General features: G+C 42.5%; 1 protein-coding gene across 2 annotated transcripts in view; it reads left to right on the top strand.

Annotated features, from left to right (window-relative positions):
• The window catches only part of DLEC1 (DLEC1 cilia and flagella associated protein), a 102250-nt gene that overhangs the window by 40516 nt on the left and 41796 nt on the right, over window positions 1-19938 (top strand). For both annotated transcript variants that reach the window (XM_066585791.1, XM_066585792.1), the window contains exons 12-20: window positions 7-99; window positions 541-631; window positions 724-880; window positions 1316-1508; window positions 6366-6424; window positions 12944-13118; window positions 13340-13433; window positions 18992-19122; window positions 19732-19890. In XM_066585791.1, coding sequence (XP_066441888.1) covers window positions 7-99; window positions 541-631; window positions 724-880; window positions 1316-1508; window positions 6366-6424; window positions 12944-13118; window positions 13340-13433; window positions 18992-19122; window positions 19732-19890 — 1152 coding nt within the window. The remainder of the gene's footprint in view (window positions 1-6; window positions 100-540; window positions 632-723; window positions 881-1315; window positions 1509-6365; window positions 6425-12943; window positions 13119-13339; window positions 13434-18991; window positions 19123-19731; window positions 19891-19938) is intronic.

Here is a 19938-nt window from a genome sequence, read left to right as displayed (position 1 = left end):
ATCTAGACTGTGGCAAATGCGGGATTTGTGGAGCAGCTACCGTTCTGCATTCGGCCCGCCATGTTTGAATTACATCCCGGTCAAGAAACCATTATTGAGGTCAGTACCAAGTACATGAAGATCCCCTTCAACTATTACTGGGGCCCGGCAGCCTAAAGCTCTGCTTACACCGAATGATTATAATCGTTCAACTGAACGAAACGGAATGATATGAGCAAATGATTGAATGATGAGTTGGAATCATAAAGCTTCACGCTCGTCGTTGATTTTCGGACAGCATAAAACCAGCGCCGACTCGGGCATTTATCGAGCTGTTTAAACACTGCTGATTCGGTGTTTCACATAGGAAAGTAAAACGCTGAACAATTGGTGCCCGAGGACTGCGCAATTCATGCAGTCTAAACGGACTGTCCGAGCACGAACGGCTGCTGATGACATCATCAGCTCGTGCTGTTAGGCAAACAATCGTGAGATTCCAGGCCTGTGTAAAAGGGCCATGAGACCATTGAAGTGCATTATACATATTATCTGCCTTTCTAGGTGGTCTTCTTCCCTTTATCTGCTGAATCCTACAACCAGGTCTTTACAATCGTGTGCGATAACTGTCAAGTGAAGGATGTCACCTTAACAGGTGGGCCATATAGACACATGGCGGTATGTACATGCATACGTGTACTGGCCCTGTATGCTCTGACTTCATCCTTGTACTTTTCTCATATCCAGGATACGGAGAGGTTTTAGGGCTGCAGCTGATGTCACGTAGTGAGGAGTGGAGCGTTCCGGCTGACGTTACCGATGTTTCTACTGAACATTTAGTAAAGTTTCAGAGTACAAACTTACATTATACGGAGCAGAAGGATGTTGTCATCAGGAACACGACGTAAGGACATTTATGCAGTTCTGTGTAGTGAAATCCTTCCGTGCCCACATGGCATTGAATGTTTTATTGAACAGTGGCCTCAAAGAACACAAATCCCGCTGCCCCCCATTATGGTGACGGGTTGTGCCACCATGAACAGAAGCAGTTTGTTTCCCCACCATATTCCTTACTTGACTGATTTCTTATTCTTGTACTTGATGATATCCCGGTTCCTCTGAAGAGGAGAGTCTCGCACAGATGATTTCCACCCTGCAGCAAAGAGAAAGAAACCAATCAAAGCTGGGCCCCTGCCCAAGGGCCCCATAGCAGCCGTCTGGTGGGCCCCTATGGGTGTACCACCCTACATCGAATGGATCCTATCTACATGATTATTATCCACTTTGGTGTGATTAGCTGAACTAGGCACTAACATTTACTTCTCTATGTTCTCTACAGACACGTGGAGCTTCCGTTCTACTGGCAGATAGTGAAGCCACATCTACAAGCTTCACAGCCAGGAGAGATATCAGACATGGCTACAGTCACGTACAATGTAGATGAGCATACAGCTTTCACCATCAGTCCATTACAAGGCATCCTGCAGCCTCACAAGGACCACGTCTTCACTGTCATCTATACTCCAACCGAGGTACAGGGAACAGCAGTGGGGTTATACGTTGTCAGTCGTGTGAACAGAACATGTATGTAAGGTGTTTTATTTCTGTATAGGACTGGTTCACATAGTGTATCTCATCTCGCATAGAAGTGTCTTTCCTCTATCATAGACGGGTATCTCCTCTTCCCATAGACATGTATCACCTGTATCATAGAAGCTTATCTCCTCTCCCGTAGACATGTATCACATGTATCATAGAAGCGTATCTCCTCTCCCATAGACATGTATCACCTGTATCATAGAAGCTTATCTCCTCTTCCCATAGACATGTATCACCTGTATCATAGAAGCGTATCTCCTCTCCCATAGACATGTATCACCTGTATCATAGAAGCTTATCTCCTCTTCCCATAGACATGTATCACATGTATCATAGAAGCGTATCTCCTCTCCCATAGACATGTATCACCTGTATCATAGAAGCTTATCTCCTCTTCCCATAGACATGTATCACCTGTATCATAGAAGCCTATCTTCTCTCCCGTAGACATGTATCACCTCTCCTCCCATAGAACTGTAACGCCTCTATTATAGAAGTGCATCTCCTCTCCCGTAGACATGTATCACTTGTATCATAGAAGCGTATCCTCTTCCCACAGACTTGTATCACCTGTATCATAGAAGCGTATCTCCTCTCCCGTAGACATGTATCATCTGTATCATACAAGCTTATCTCCTCTTCCCATAGACATGTATCACCTGTATCATAGAAGCCTATCTCCTCTCCCATAGACATGTATCACCTGTATCATAGAAGCGTATCTCCTCTTCCCATAGACATGTATCACCTGTATCATAGAAGCGTATCTCCTCTCCCATAGACATGTATCATCTGTATCATACAAGCTTATCTCCTCTTCCCATAGACATGTATCACCTGTATCATAGAAGCGTATCTCCTCTCCCGTAGACATGTATCACCTGCATCATAGAAGCCTATCTCCTCTCCCATAGACATGTATCACCTGTATCATAGAAGCGTATCTCCTCTTCCCATAGACATGTATCACCTGTATCATAGAAGCGTATCTCCTCTCCCGTAGACATGTATCACCTGTATCATAGAAGCGTATCTCCTCTCCCGTAGACATGTATCACCTGTATCATAGAAGCGTATCTCCTCTTCCCATAGACATGTATCACCTGTATCATAGAAGCGTATCTCCTCTCCCGTAGACATGTATCACCTGCATCATAGAAGCCTATCTCCTCTCCCATAGACATGTATCACCTGTATCATAGAAGCGTATCTCCTCTTCCCATAGACATGTATCACCTGTATCATAGAAGCTTATCTCCTCTCCCGTAGACATGTATCACCTGTATCATAGAAGCTTATCTCCTCTTCCCATAGACATGTATCACCTGTATCATAGAAGCCTATCTTCTCTCCCGTAGACATGTATCACCTCTCCTCCCATAGAACTGTAACGCCTCTATTATAGAAGTGCATCTCCTCTCCCGTAGACATGTATCACTTGTATCATAGAAGTGTATCCTCTTCCCAGAGACTTGTATCACCTGTATCATACAAGCTTATCTCCTCTTCCCATAGACATGTATCACCTGTATCATAGAAGCGTATCTCCTCTCCCGTAGACATGTATCACCTGTATCATAGAAGCGTATCTCCTCTCCCGTAGACATGTATCACCTGCATCATAGAAGCCTATCTCCTCTCCCATAGACATGTATCACCTGTATCATAGAAGCGTATCTCCTCTTCCCATAGACATGTATCACCTGCATCATAGAAGCCTATCTCCTCTCCCATAGACATGTATCACCTGTATCATAGAAGCGTATCTCCTCTTCCCATAGACATGTATCACCTGTATCATAGAAGCGTATCTCCTCTCCCGTAGACATGTATCACCTGTACCATAGAAGCGTATCTCCTCTCCCGTAGACATGTATCATCTGTATCATAGAAGCGTATCTCCTCTTCCCATAGACATGTATCACCTGTATCATAGAAGCGTATCTCCTCTCCCGTAGACATGTATCACCTCTCCTCCCATAGAACTGTAACGCCTCTATTATAGAAGTGCATCTCCTCTCCCGTAGACATGTATCACTTGTATCATAGAAGTGTATCCTCTTCCCAGAGACTTGTATCACCTGTATCATACAAGCTTATCTCCTCTTCCCATAGACATGTATCACCTGTATCATAGAAGCGTATCTCCTCTCCCGTAGACATGTATCACCTGTACCATAGAAGCGTATCTCCTCTCCCGTAGACATGTATCACCTGTATCATAGAAGCGTATCTCCTCTTCCCATAGACATGTATCACCTGTATCATAGAAGCGTATCTCCTCTCCCGTAGACATGTATCACCTGTATCATAGAAGCGTATCTCCTCTCCCGTAGACATGTATCACCTGTATCATAGAAGCGTATCTCCTCTTCCCATAGACATGTATCACCTGTATCATAGAAGCGTATCTCCTCTCCCGTAGACATGTATCACCTGTATCATAGAAGCGTATCTCCTCTCCCGTAGACATGTATCATCTGTATCATAGAAGCGTATCTCCTCTCCCGTAGACATGTATCACCTGTATCATAGAAGCGTATCTCCTCTTCCCATAGACATGTATCACCTGTATCATAGAAGCGTATCTCCTCTCCCGTAGACATGTATCACCTGTATCATAGAAGCGTATCTCCTCTCCCGTAGACATGTATCACCTGTATCATAGAAGCGTATCTCCTCTTGCCATAGACATGTATCACCTGCATCATAGAAGCCTATCTCCTCTCCCATAGACATGTATCACCTGTATCATAGAAGCGTATCTCCTCTTCCCATAGACATGTATCACCTGTATCATAGAAGCGTATCTCCTCTCCCGTAGACATGTATCACCTGTATCATAGAAGCGTATCTCCTCTCCCGTAGACATGTATCACCTGTATCATAGAAGCGTATCTCCTCTTCCCATAGACATGTATCACCTGTATCATAGAAGCGTATCTCCTCTCCCGTAGACATGTATCACCTGTATCATAGAAGCGTATCTCCTCTCCCGTAGACATGTATCATCTGTATCATAGAGGCGTATCTCCTCTCCCGTAGACATGTATCACCTGTATCATAGAAGCGTATCTTCTCTCCCGTAGACATGTATCACCTGTATCATAGAAGCGTATCTCCTCTCCTGTAGACATGTATCACCTGCATCATAGAAGCCTATCTCCTCTTCCATAGACATGTATCACCTGTATCATAGAAGTGTATCCTCTTCCCAGAGACTTGTATCACCTGTATCATACAAGCTTATCTCCTCTTCCCATAGACATGTATCACCTGTATCATAGAAGCGTATCTCCTCTCCCATAGACATGTATCACCTGTATCATAGAAGCCTATCTCCTCTCCCATAGACATGTATTACCTGTATCATAGAAGCGTATCTCCTCTTGCCATAAACATATATCACCTGTATCATAGAAGCGTATCTCCTCTCCCGTAGACATGTATCACCTGTATCATAGAAGCGTATCTCCTCTTGCCATAGACATGTATCACCTGTATCATAGAAGCGTATCTTCTCTCCCGTAGACATGTATCACCTGTATCATAGAAGCGTATCTCCTCTCCTGTAGACATGTATCACCTGCATCATAGAAGCTTATCTCCTCTCCCATAGACATGTATCACCTGTATCATAGAAGCTTATCTCCTCTTGCCATAAACATATATCACCTGTATCATAGAAGCGTATCTTCTCTCCCGTAGACATGTATCACCTCTCCTCCCATAGAACTGTAACGCCTCTATTATAGAAGCGCATCTCCTCTCCCGTAGACATGTATCACTTGTATCATAGAAGCGTATCTCCTCTCCCATAGACATGTATCACCTGTATCATAGAAGCGTATCTCCTCTCCCATAGACATGTATCACCTGTATCACAGAAGCGTATCTCCTCTCCCATAGACATGTATCACCTGTATCATAGAAGCTTATCTCCTCTCCCGTAGATATGTATCACCTGTATCATAGAAGCTTATCTCCTCTCCCATAGACATGTATCACCTGTATCATAGAAGCGTATCTCCTCTTCCCATAGACATGTATCACCTGTATCATAGAAGCGTATCTCCTCTCCCGTAGACATGTATCACCTGTATCATAGAAGTGTATCTCCTCTCCCGTAGACATGTATCACCTGTATCATAGAAGCGTATCTCCTCTCCCGCAGACATGTATCACGTCTCCTCCCATAGATCTGTAACTCCTCTACTATAGAAGCGCCTCTCCTCTTCCATGGATGTGTATTTCCTCTATCATGGACTTGTATCTCCTCTCCTCCCATAGAGCATGTCTCCTCTCCTATGCATGTCTATCTTCCCTCCCGTCTGCAGAGCACCTCCAGATGATGCTCTCTGGGGATTAAAACCTGAAGTCATTTTCATAGAATCTCGTCCTCATTAGTGTTTTAATATAAGGTAAATGTGTGAAGCAAAAAAAAATGATTTGATCCGGTGTCGCCAGCAAAGCAAGGTGATTCTTCTCAGTAAGAAAAAACAAGTAACCTTGTAGATATGAGATCTGGATGAAGGACCCTATGAGGTCTGAAGCTTGCATTAAGCACCCCAAAGGCGCACCTATCATTTAGGTGCAGCAGTCTTTCAGTAGGATCTACGGTTTCTTTGTGTCACTCATTCTGCTGCTCCAGATCTTCAGGGCTTTATTTAATATGTTCATCCCTGAGGTCTCCGTCACACGGGACAATGCTGATTACGTTTTACCCGCTTCTGGCTTTACCCTTCTAGTGCTGGCCTTCATACTCACGACTTGTCTTAATTGTATTCTAGCTCATCGAGTATCACAGCATTGCACAGATGATCTTACAAGATGTTCCAGCTCCTCCAAGGTAAGAATATATATTTCTATTACAATTTTGGCTAACCCTGTACATATATATAATAAGATGTATGTATGTATGTATGTGCCACCATAACTCATAAACGCCTGGGGCAATTTCAACCAAACTTGGTACATATATAACTCATCCCATGGAGACAAATTTGGGGGTGGGGGGGTGGGATGTAAGACAGCCCCACTATCCCTGTGGGTGAGGGGTGGGGAATGCCGGAATTGCACTTGAGCAGATGTTTTTTATTTCAGTCTTAGCTAACACAGACGACCTTCTCCTCCTCAAATAGTAATCTGTTACACAGACCTCCTGCTCCTCAGATAATATCTTACACAGACAACCTCCTCCTCTGCTCCAACTACCACACAGCTTCCCACCAGCACTGAGCCATTATGTACCACACAGAAATGAGACCAGCACCCACTCATTTCTCATAAAAGCTGTCCAAAAGGAAATGTGTGTTCCCCATAGCAACCAATCACATCGCAACTTTCATTTTACCTCAGCAGTAGAACAAGTGAAAACTGAGCTGTGATTGCTTGCTATGGGCAACAAAAATTACAGGGGAAGTTGGTGAGTTTTTGATTACTCCAGTATCACACAGACCTCCTGCTCCTCAGATAATAATATCTTACACAGACAACTTCCTCCTCCTCCTCAAATGCTAATATTACACAGACCACTTCCTCCTCAAATACTAATATTACACAGACAGCCTCCTCCTCATGCAGTAAGATATTACACAGACGACCTCCTCGAATAATAATACTACACAGACAACCTCCTTATATACCAATATATTACACAGATGACCTCCTCCTCATGCAGTAAGATACTACACAGACGACTTCCTCCTCATGCAGTAAGATATTACACAGACGACCTCCTCCTCATGCAATAAGATATTACACAGGCAACCTCATCATATACCAATATATTACACAGACGACCTCCTCCTCATGCAATAAGATATTACACAGACGACCTCCTCCTCATGCAGTAAGATATTACACAGATGACCTCCTCCTCATGCAATAAGATATTACACAGACGACCTCCTCATGCAGTAAGATATTACACAGATGACCTCCTCCTCATGCAATAAGATATTACACAGACGACCTCCTCCTCATGCAATAAGATATTACACAGACAACCTCGTCATATACCAATATATTACACAGACGACCTCCTCCTCATGCAGTAACATATTACACAGACCGCCTCCTCCTCATATACTAATATATTACACAGACCGCCTCCTCCTCATATACTAACATATTACACAGACCACCTCCTCCTCAAGCAGTAAAATATTACACAGACGACCTCCTCCTCATATACCAACATATTACACAGACAACCTCCTCCTAATGCAGTAAGATACTACACAGACGACCTCCTCCTCATGCAGTAAGATATTACACAGACGACCTCCTCCTCATGCAGTAAGATATTACACAGACGACCTCCTCCTCATGCAGTAAGATATTACACAGACGACCTCCTCCTTATGCAGTAAGATATTACACAGACGACCTCCTCCTCATGCAGTAAGATATTACACAGACGACCTCCTCCTCATGCAGTAAGATATTACACAGACGACCTCCTCCTCATGCAATAAGATATTACACAGACAACCTCGTCATATACCAATACATTACACAGACGACCTCCTCCTCATGCAATAAGATATTACACAGACAACCTCGTCATATACCAATACATTACACAGACGACCTCCTCCTCATGCAGTAACATATTACACAGACCGCCTCCTCCTCATATACTAATATATTACACAGACCACCTCCTCCTCATATACTAATATATTACACAGACAACCTCCTCCTCAAGCAGTAAAATATTACACAGACGACCTCCTCCTCATATACCAACATATTACACAGACAACCTCCTCCTAATGCAGTAAGATACTACACAGACGACCTCCTCCTCATGCAGTAAGATATTACACAGACGACCTCCTCCTCATGCAGTAAGATATTACACAGACGACCTCCTCCTCATGCAGTAAGATATTACACAGACGACCTCCTCCTCATGCAGTAAGATATTACACAGACGACCTCCTCCTCATGCAGTAAGATATTACACAGACGACCTCCTCCTCATGCAGTAAGATATTACACAGACGACCTCCTCCTCATGCAGTAAGATATTACACAGACAACCTCGTCATATACCAATACATTACACAGACGACCTCCTCCTCATGCAATAAGATATTACACAGACAACCTCGTCATATACCAATACATTACACAGACGACCTCCTCCTCATGCAGTAAGATATTACACAGACGACCTCCTCCTCATGCAGTAAGATATTACACAGACGACCTCCTCCTCATGCAGTAAGATATTACACAGACGACCTCCTCCTCATGCAATAAGATATTACACAGACAACCTCGTCATATACCAATACATTACACAGACGACCTCCTCCTCATGCAATAAGATATTACACAGACAACCTCGTCATATACCAATACATTACACAGACGACCTCCTCCTCATGCAGTAACATATTATACAGACCGCCTCCTCCTCATATACTAATATATTATACAGACGACCTCCTCCTCATGCAGTAAGATATTACACATACGAACTCCTCCTCATGCAGTAAGATATTACACAGACGACCTGCACCTCATATACCAATATATTACACAGACAACCGTCTCCTCAAATACTAATATTATGAAAAATATTCGGAGAAATAAAGGAACTTTTCTGAACAAGCACCATGTATGCTGCCACCATCTTCTCTTCTATACAAATACTAACATTACACTGACGACCTCCTCCTCATTTACTAATATATTAAATCAGTACACATTTATATATATATATACACATACACACACATATTCAAATTCTTTTCATGTCAAAAAAGAAAATACACGGGCAACGCCGAGTAATCCGCTAGTAGTTCTATAAATTGTGGTCATTGATATGCTTAGACTCGACCTCCCAGCACATCCATAGCAGTGGTGACTTTTTTCTTCACACTCCTATCAGCAATTCTTTTACTGTTATTTCTAATGGAATAAGTATTATGTGAGCTGTAACCTCTGCCGATTGTCTGTATAATATATAACACACATTACAATAAGTGTTATGTGAGCTGTAACCTCTGCCGATTGTCTGTATAATATATAACACACATTACAATAAGTGTTATGTGAGCTGTACCCTCTGCCGATTGTCTGTATAATATATAACACACATTACAAGAAGTGTTATGTGAGATGTGACCTCTGCCGATTGTCTGTATAATATATAACACACATTACAATAAGTGTTATGTGAGCTGTAACCTCTGCCGATTGTCTGTATAATATATAACACACATTACAATAAGTGTTATGTGAGCTGTAACCTCTGCCGATTGTCTGTATAATATATAACACACATTACAATAAGTGTTATGTGAGCTGTACCCTCTGCCGATTGTCTATAATATATAACACACATTACAATAAGTGTTATGTGAGCTGTAACCTCTGCCGATTGTCTGTATAATATATAACACACATTACAATAAGTGTTATGTGAGCTGTAACCTCTGCCGATTGTCTGTATAATATATAACACACATTACAATAAGTGTTATGTGAGCTGTAACCTCTGCCGATTGTCTGTATAATATATAACACACATTACAATAAGTGTTATGCGAGCTGTAACCTCTGCCGATTGTCTGTATAATATATAACACACATTACAAGAAGTGTTATGTGAGATGTGACCTCTGCCGATTGTCTGTATAATATATAACACACATTACAATAAGTGTTATGTGAGCTGTAACCTCTGCCGATTGTCTGTATAAGATATAACACACATTACAATAAGTGTTATGTGAGCTGTAACCTCTGCCGATTGTCTGTAATATATAACACACATTACAATAAGTGTTATGTGAGCTGTAACCTCTGCCAAATGTCTGTATAATATATAACACACATTACAATAAGTGTTATTTGAGATGTGACCTCTGCCGATTGTCTGTATAATATATAACACACATTACAAGAAGTGTTATGTGAGCTGTAACCTCTGCCGATTGTCTGTATAATATATAACACACATTACAAGAAGTGTTATGTGACCTGTAACCTCTACCGATTGTCTGTAATATATAACACACATTACGATAAGTGTTATGTGACCTGTAACCTCTGCCGATTGTCTGTATAATATATAACACACATTACAATAAGTGTTATGTGAGCTGTAACCTCTGCCGATTGTCTGCATAATATATAACACACATTACAATAAGTGTTATGTGAGCTGTAACCTCTGCCGATTGTCTGTATAATATACAACACACCTTACAATAAGTGTTATGTGAGCTGTAACCTCTGCCGATTGTCTGTAATATTTAACACACATTACAATAAGTGTTATGTGAGCTGTACCCTCTGCCGATTGTCTGTAATATATAACACACATTACAATAAGTGTTATGTGAGCTGTAACCTCTGCCGATTGTCTGTATAATATATAACACGCATTACAATAAGTGTTATGTGAGCTGTACCCTCTGCCGATTGTCTGTAATATATAACACACATTACAATAAGTGTTATGTGAGCTGTACCCTCTGCCGATTGTCTGTAATATATAACACACATTACAATAAGTGTTATGGGAGCTGTAACCTCTGCCGATTGTCTGTAATATATAACACACCTTACAATAAGTGTTATGTGAGCTGTAACCTCTGCCGATTGTCTGTAATATATAACACACATTACAATAAGTGTTATGTGAGCTGTAACCTCTGCCGATTGTCTGTAATATATAACACACATTACAATAAGTGTTATGTGAGCTGTAACCTCTGCCGATTGTCTGTATAATATATAACACACATTACAGTAAGTGTTATGTGAGCTGTAACCTCTGCCGATTGTCTGTATGTAATATATAACACACCTTACAATAAGTGTTATGTGAGCTGTAACCTCTGCCGATTGTCTGTATAATATATAACACACCTTACAATAAGTGTTATGTGGGCTGTAACCTCTGCCGATTGTCTGTATGTAATATATAACACACCTTACAATAAGTGTTATGTGAGCTGTAACCTCTGCCGATTGTCTGTATGTAATATATAACACACCTTACAATAAGTGTTATGTGAGCTGTAACCTCTGCCGATTGTCTGTATAATATATAACACACCTTACAATAAGTGTTATGTGGGCTGTAACCTCTGCTGATTGTCTGTAATATATAACACACATTACAATAAGTGTTATGTGAGCTGTAACCTCTGCCGATTGTCTGTAATATATAACACACCTTACAATAAGTGTTATGTGAGCTGTAACCTCTGCCGATTGTCTGTATAATATATAACACACCTTACAATAAGTGTTATGTGGGCTGTAACCTCTGCCGATTGTCTGTATGTAATATATAACACACCTTACAATAAGTGTTATGTGAGCTGTAACCTCTGCCGATTGTCTGTATGTAATATATAACACACCTTACAATAAGTGTTATGTGAGCTGTAACCTCTGCCGATTGTCTGTATAATATATAACACACCTTACAATAAGTGTTATGTGGGCTGTAACCTCTGCTGATTGTCTGTAATATATAACACACATTACAATAAGTGTTATGTGAGCTGTAACCTCTGCCGATTGTCTGTAATATATAACACACATTACAATAAGTGTTATGTGAGCTGTAACCTCTGCCGATTGTCTGTATAATATATAACACACATTACAATAAGTGTTATGTGAGATGTAACCTCTGCCGATTGTCTGTAATATATAACACACATTACAATAAGTGTTATGTGAGCTGTAACCTCTGCCGATTGTCTGTAATATATAACACACATTACAATAAGTGTTATGTGATCTGTAACCTCTGCCGATTGTCTGTAATATATAACACACATTACAATAAGTGTTATGTGAGCTGTAACCTCTACCGATTGTCTGTATAATATATAACACACATTACAATAAGTGTTATGCGAGCTGTAACCTCTGCCGATTGTCTGTATAATATATAACACGCATTACAATAAGTGTTATGTGAGATGTAACCTCTGCCGATTGTCTGTATAATATATAACACGCATTACAATAAGTGTTATGTGAGCTGTAACCTCTGCCGATTGTCTGTATAATATATAACACACATTACAATAAGTGTTATGTGAGATGTAACCTCTGCCGATTGTCTGTAATATATAACACACCTTACAATAAGTGTTATGTGAGATGTAACCTCTGCCGATTGTCTGTAATATATAACACACATTACAATAAGTGTTATGTGAGCTGTAACCTCTACCGATTGTCTGTAATATATAACACACATTACGATAAGTGTTATGTGGGCTGTAACCTCTGCCGATTGTCTGTAATATATAACACACATTACAATAAGTGTCCATTGCTGCAGTTAATAAACTTTTCTTTCCCTCTTCATTATATGCAGTGCAGAGCAGCAACCCTCCAGCCTTACTGAGCTGCGTCCTACAATACAAGACGTCATAGTCATTGACCTGGAGATTAAAGGGACCACGGAGCCATTCCATGTGCTTCTGGAGCCTTATGCAGTCATCTTCTCCGGGGAAAGTTTTATTAGCAGTCCTATGAGGAAGAAGTTTAAGGTCCGTATCCATAGTAAATAGCGTTAGTAATCAGCAGACTGATGGGCTGCAGTAAGTGCGGTTTGGCAATCTGTTTACTTTTTAGGAAATTAGCTAATTTATGCTCTTATCTATTGTTTTTATGGTCCAGCTGCCGGGGTGATCCCGCTCCATTTCTTTGCTCATTTGCATCATTATGCAATTTTTCCTTTTTTTGTAATATGTTGTGCAATGTCTTGTAGATGTGGAACAACAGCAAGTCCACAATCCAGTACCAGTGGGAAAACATCTCATCGCCCAACATTATTCAGACCGAGCCGAACTCCGGGAACATCGGTACTCATGGACTGTTAGTCTTTCCATATGTGATAATGTGCATTATACTCTTACCTTATACTAATGGGCCTTTACACATCAAGCCGTGTAAAACCACCCTGACTCTGGGATGTATCTGAACGTACAACATGACAGGATAAAGAAGCAGCGATGGTGTAGAGTGATAAAAGCCAAAAGCATGGCCCTTATAAGAGGGAAGGTGTCTGCATGCCCCTAAACTCCAAAATAAGGGGTTTATTCTTTATTTTAGGATGCTGGAGGGAGCTGCGCCAGTCATTCACTTTATCTACCTAGAACTGCCGATGTATTCTTATGTCGTAGAGCTATATACAGATGTTTCCAGCTTGCTAGCCCTCATCAGTGCAAGGCCTAAAAACATTGGGCCACTTTTAGTTAGATCGTCGTGTCATACGTTGGTCTAAGTTAATTGCAAACCAAAGCTCCTGTGACAAATGTAGTAACCTGCATGCACCACTTGTAACTTTCTGCCAGCTCCAAGTTGGAGTAGGTTTCTGCTATACTTAAAGTTTAGTAAATGTGACGGGCCGTGCATGGCCATGCCCCTTAACTGTAGGTACCACCCACTTTTTAAAAAAGTGGTGGGACCCAGCATATAAGTGCAAAAAGTCACCGGTCTGGTCTCAAAGTGGCCCAAAATTCAGTTGTAAAAATTGCATAGCTTTCCATGAAAAGTATTCCCAGAGTTAAGACATGTATGTATGTATGTAACTACCTTGTGTGTGTGTGTGTGTGTGTGTGTGTATTTGTGTGCATGTGTGTACAGCATCTGTACATGGGTAGCGGCCATGGGTTGTACGAAGATATGACCGAGAACGAGGAGGCGGAAGCGTAGTGGCAGCATTTATTGCTCAGCAGGAAACAGATGCCATTGTCACAGAAAAGAGGTCTATTGACAGGATTATAGACGCCGTTAAAACTACACTTTATTGGAAGTATTAAAAATTGGGGCTGAAAGCATACACACGTATGTAGAGACTCCGTGGGCCCACCCGCGGCAAGGATTAATGGAAGTAGGTGCGCTGGTCCACAAACATACAAACAGCACACAAATAGTCAACCAGCTGGCAGATTATTGTCTCAGTGATCCAAAGATAAGGATCCGCTAAGCGTTCATCAGATCCGAAAATTCTATTGACCAGTTGCGTTCTGGAGGATGAGAAAAGCGCCGGTCAAAGAAATAGAGGGTTAAAAATGGCTTGTAGGTCGAGTAATAGCGTAGGTAGGTCGAGTCAGAGCCAGTAAATGGACTGAGACATTCAGGATAGTCTCATTCATTCACCTTGAAAGACCCACTAAATGATCCCTGACATTTTAATTCTAGACTTGATTGGTTCTAGGCTCATTTTATAGTATCTTGGTTCAAGAATGTAATTGATTGGTTCTTGGTTCAATGTTCCCTGTATCTAACACTTCATCAGGAACCCTCAGTTACACCTTAGATGTGAGCTAATAGAAGATTCTATCTAGCTGCTGCCTAACGAGATCTAGCATCTGGACAATCACACAAGTTAGGTCTAGAGATCTATATAGTTTAAGTCCAATTTCTCCTAAGTGTGGGAAGTACCTCTTGCTCTATCTAGGGAAGGTTCTGAGGGTTCCTGATATTCTTGCTTTCCGAATTCAAAAAGGGTTGAGTTATGCGCTGCTTGCAGAATCATTGACTGACCACACAGAACTTGTATAATCAAGACAATTTCTCCTTATTTCTCCTTTTATATTTACAGGTTTTAGACCAAAAAATTGCCAGGAGACACCTTGATTATGAGTATGTAGAGCTTACAACTGTCAGGACCAGTGGTGCTCAGGGTTTCCATGCCCACGCCGCTGGGCCTGTCAGCCGGGCTGCCGGGGTGCAGTGCTGGGGAGCCCTGGTGTGGGTAACCTCCCCTGGCCGTGATATTCATGAACACCGCCGAGTTGCTAGGGACACGGCATGTGCCATCCTGCGCCGCGTCCTTGTTGCCACGGCAGCCGGGCACACCCTCTCTGTCTCTCCCTGTTGTTAGCAGGGTTCCGGAGGCTAGTGCTCCCAGCTTCCCTGATTGGCTCCTGTTGCTGTCAGGCTCTCCGCCCCAATCAGCTGCTGCGGCGGGAGTTCTGACAGCATTTAAGCTGCTCAGTATCAAGCATGATTGCCAGTGTATGTTCGGTCTTCTGCGCACTCGCGTTCCTTAGGATTGACTGACTCTCTGTTTGACTTACTTGCTTGGACCCTGACTTCACCTTCGCCTAACCCCGAGTACGTAGTACTCTCCTGTTGCCGACCCGGATCTGACCAGCCTCTGTGTTTGTTTGTCTCCGTGTTTGTTCGTAACCTGACCCCTTGCCCAGCATCCCTAGAGAGTCTAGGGACTGTCGCCCAGTTGTCGCCCTTGGGCTTAGCCCAGGGGAACAAGTAGGTAGGGACAGGAGTTGCGGGCAGTTTCAGGGACTTCCAGTACCCGGACCCAGGTTCCCTGAGAATTACAACTCATTTGTTCTCATTGGTCCTTAAACCTCAGTCTGTGCGGTGCCGCTGGTCTGAATGCGCTCCGGGTTGTTGCTGTGTTGGTCTATAAGCTCTCCAGAGTAAGGCCTCATGTCCACCGGCCCGCATGGTTTCCCAGTGAAGAATCCCACAGCAGATTACACCCGTGCCTGCAGACATGAGGCCAAAAATTACACCACTCACCTGTCCGGACGCGGCGCGGGTCTCCTCTGTCGGGGCCCGGAGCTTTTTTTGGTTTTTTTCATCTATTTATTAATCTATTAAATGCTGATTATTGAGGTAACGATATATCATCCCATATCAGATGGAGGTGGTAATGTCTTGTTTTACCTAGAGTTTATTTACTTTGTAATACCTCCTATTTTTTTTATTGTATATGTGATGGCCCTTTTCTTCCTCCCCGACTCCACCTCCCTCTGTTTGTTTCTACATCCTCTGTCTTTATAACTAGAGATGAGCGAGCGTACTTGGATAAGCACTACTCGCTCGAGTAATGTGCTTTATCCGAGTACCGCTGTGCTCGGGGCTAAAGATTCGGGTGCCGGCACAGAGCGGGGAGCTGCAGGGGAGAGCGGGGAGGAACGGAGGGGAGATCTTTCTCTCCCTCTCTCCCGCCCGCTCTCCCCTGCTCCCCGCTGCGACTCACCTGTCAGCCGCAGCAGCACCCGAATCTTCAGGGACGAGCACAGCGATACTCGGATAAAGCACATTACTCGAGCGAGTAGTGCTTTTCCGAGTACGCTCGCTCATCTCTATTTATAACCATTGTTGTTTTTAATAACGATTCTGTTGTAACCCTTTCCTATTATCAGTTATGTTGTGCTTGAGAAAGTAGCATTTGGAGCTCCGAAACACGTTGCGCCCACCTCTGTCGAGTACATGTCAATTGTCCAAATTTATCTCAGAGGGCTTTTTATTATAGACCACGCTGAATACATCATACTGGTCCTATACCTGTGTCTATTTAGGTGGTGTCATCTGCTGTTTATATAGGGTACCCCGAGTGCAGGAGGTATCTTCCCTTATTTCCTTTGTTTTGTAAAAAAAGCTTTTGGATAGACAAAGGCAAGATGGCGCATGAGTGTGCATTAGGTGTGTATATATATATATATATATTACCGTTCAAAAGTTTGGGGTCACCCAAACAATTTTGTGTTTTCCATGAAAAGTCACACTTATTCACCACCATGCGTTGTGAAATGAATAGACAATAGAGCCAAGACATTGACAAGGTTAGAAATAATGATTTGTATTTGAAATAACATTGTTTTTACATCAAACTTTGCTTTCGTCAAAGAATCCTCCTTTTGCAGCAATTCCAGCATTGCACACCTTTGACATTCTAGCTGTTAATTTGTTGAGGTAAGCTTGTGAAATTGCACCCCACGCTTCTAGAAGCATCTCCCACAAGTTGGATTGGTTGGATGGGCACTTCTGGCGTACCATACGGTCAAGCTGCTCCCACAACAGCTCAATGGGGTTCAGATCTGGTGACTGCGCTGGCCACTCCATTACCGATAGAATACCAGCTGCCTGCTTCTGCTGTAAATAGTTCTTGCACAATTTGGAGGTGTGTTTAGGGTCATTGTCCTGTTGTAGGATGAAATTGGTTCCAATCAAGCGCTGTCCACTGGGTATGGCATGGCGTTGCAAAATGGAGTGATAGCCTTCCTTATTCAGAATCCCTTTTACCCTGTACAAATCTCCCCCCTTACCAGCACCAAAGCAACCCCAGACCATCACATTACCTCCACCATGCTTAACAGATGGCGTCAGGCATTCTTCCAGCATCTTTTCATTTGTTCTACGTCTCACAAACGTTCTTCTTTGTGATCCAAACACCTCAAACTTGGATTCATCCGTCCACAACACTTTTTTCCAGTCTTCCTCTGTCCAATGTCTGTGTTCTTTTGCCCATCTTAATCTTTTTTCTTTTATTGGCCAGTCTCAGATATGGCTTTTTCTTTGTCACTCTGCCCTGAAGCCCAAAACCCCGCAGCCGCCTCTTCACTGTAGATGTTGACACTGGTGTTTTGCGGGTACTATTTAATGAAGATGCCAGTTGGGTACCTGTGAGGCGTCTGTTTCTCAAACTAGAGACTCTAATGTGCTTATCTTCTTGCTTAGTTGTGCAACGCGGCCTCCCACTTCTTTTTCTACTCTGGTTAGAGCCTGTTTGTGCTGTCCTCTGAAGGGAGTAGTACACACCGTTGTAGGAAATCTTCAATTTCTTAGCAATTTCTCGCATGGAATAGCCTTCATTTCTAAGAACAAGAATAGACTGTCGAGTTTCAGATGAAAGTTCTCTTTTTCTGGCCATTTTGAGCGTTTAATTGACCCCACAAATGTGATGCTCCAGAAACTCAATCTGCTCACTGGAAGGTCAGTTTTGTAGCTTCTGTAACGAGCTAGACTGTTTTCAGATGTGTGAACATGATTGCACAAGGGTTTTCTAATCATCAATTAGCCTTCTGAGCCAATGAGCAAACACATTGTACCATTAGAACAGTGTTCCCCAACTCCAGTCCTCAGGGACCGCCAACAGGTCATGTTTTCAGGATTTCCTCAGTATTGCCCAGGTGATGTAATTATTGTCAGTGCCTCAGACATTGCCACAGGTGTTCTTACCATAGGATATCCTGAAAACATGACCTGTTGGTGGTCCCTGAGGACTGGAGTTGGGGACCTCTGCATTAGAACACTGGAGTGATAGTTCCTGGAAATGGGCCTCTATTCACCTTTGTAGATTTTGCACAAAAAAACAGGCATTTGCAGCTAGAATAGTCATTTACCACATTAGCAATGTATAGAGTGCATTTGTTTAAAGTTAGGACTAGTTTAAAGTTATCTTCATTGAAAAGTACAGTGCTTTTCCTTCAAAAATAAGGACATTTCAATGTGACCCCAAACTTTTGAACGGTAGTGTATATTCACGTAATTGACTGGGAAGGCACGGATGCATGTATACACACACATACATATAGGAATACATCCCATATAATTCTGTGTCTTCTCTGAATAGCTGACATGGACTTGTTTGTCTTCTCAGAGTCCAGGAAATGTTGTGACTTTGAATTGATGTTTACTGGACTGAAGCCGGGATTCACCAGCGAGAATGTGATTTGCCGCGTCCGCCATTCTCCCGAGCCCGTGGTTCTGCACGTGGAGGCCATATTTAAGGTTTGTTGTTTTCCATTGTACTATTCATCGGGCATTATGACCATACAGTGGCTGGACCTAAATAATCTTCACCTCTGTGCCCCTTACATTTATGTATTGTACCCTGCAGTATCCAGCAGTTCATGGTGTGTTCACGTTTAGTCATTGTACTACATTAAGAGCAAACCCAAGGAAAGCTGCTGGCGCACTCCGGAGTGCATCCATAGGGACCTTTTGACACAGTGTATTCTAAAAGAGCATCCGTATTGCTTATGTCCATCTGCATTTTTGTTTTCACTGTGTGAAACGGCATAGTAGATTATTGCTCCATGTAGAGACGTACGGGAAAAACGTCTACCGTGCTGAATACGTTCATTGGGCAACACATGTCCCTCCAAACGTATTCATCCAACAGAAGGCTCAAACGCCAAGTCAGCAGAAATTTAGAAGTTGGGTTTTGGTCCTTCATTTATCAAGACCCAATGTAAATAACTGCCGTAACTGACCGCCGTAAATCACTGCTGTAAACAGCTGCCGTAAGTGACTGCCGTAAAACTGTGGTTGGATTTCATTTCACTTTCTGATATTTGGAACTAGAAATCTTAGTTTGTTTTTGCATTTGTTTCGCAGGGACCGGCGGTATCTATCCTGATCCCATCATTGGACCTGGGGCTGATAAAACTGGGAAACAAAACACTTAGCACATTCACTATTGAAAATGCAAGTCCGTTGGCAGCAAAGTGGAAGTTTCAAGAAAGCAAAAGTTGTGTGGCTGTAAGAGGAGAGGAGGTAAGTGTTGTATCTGTGGAAGACGGAGGTGTCATACAGAAGCACATG

The sequence above is a fragment of the Eleutherodactylus coqui genome, chromosome 12 (genome assembly GCF_035609145.1).
Source record: "Eleutherodactylus coqui strain aEleCoq1 chromosome 12, aEleCoq1.hap1, whole genome shotgun sequence".
Classification (NCBI taxonomy): Eukaryota; Metazoa; Chordata; class Amphibia; order Anura; family Eleutherodactylidae; genus Eleutherodactylus; species Eleutherodactylus coqui.
This window is presented reverse-complemented; position numbering and strand designations above follow the sequence as displayed.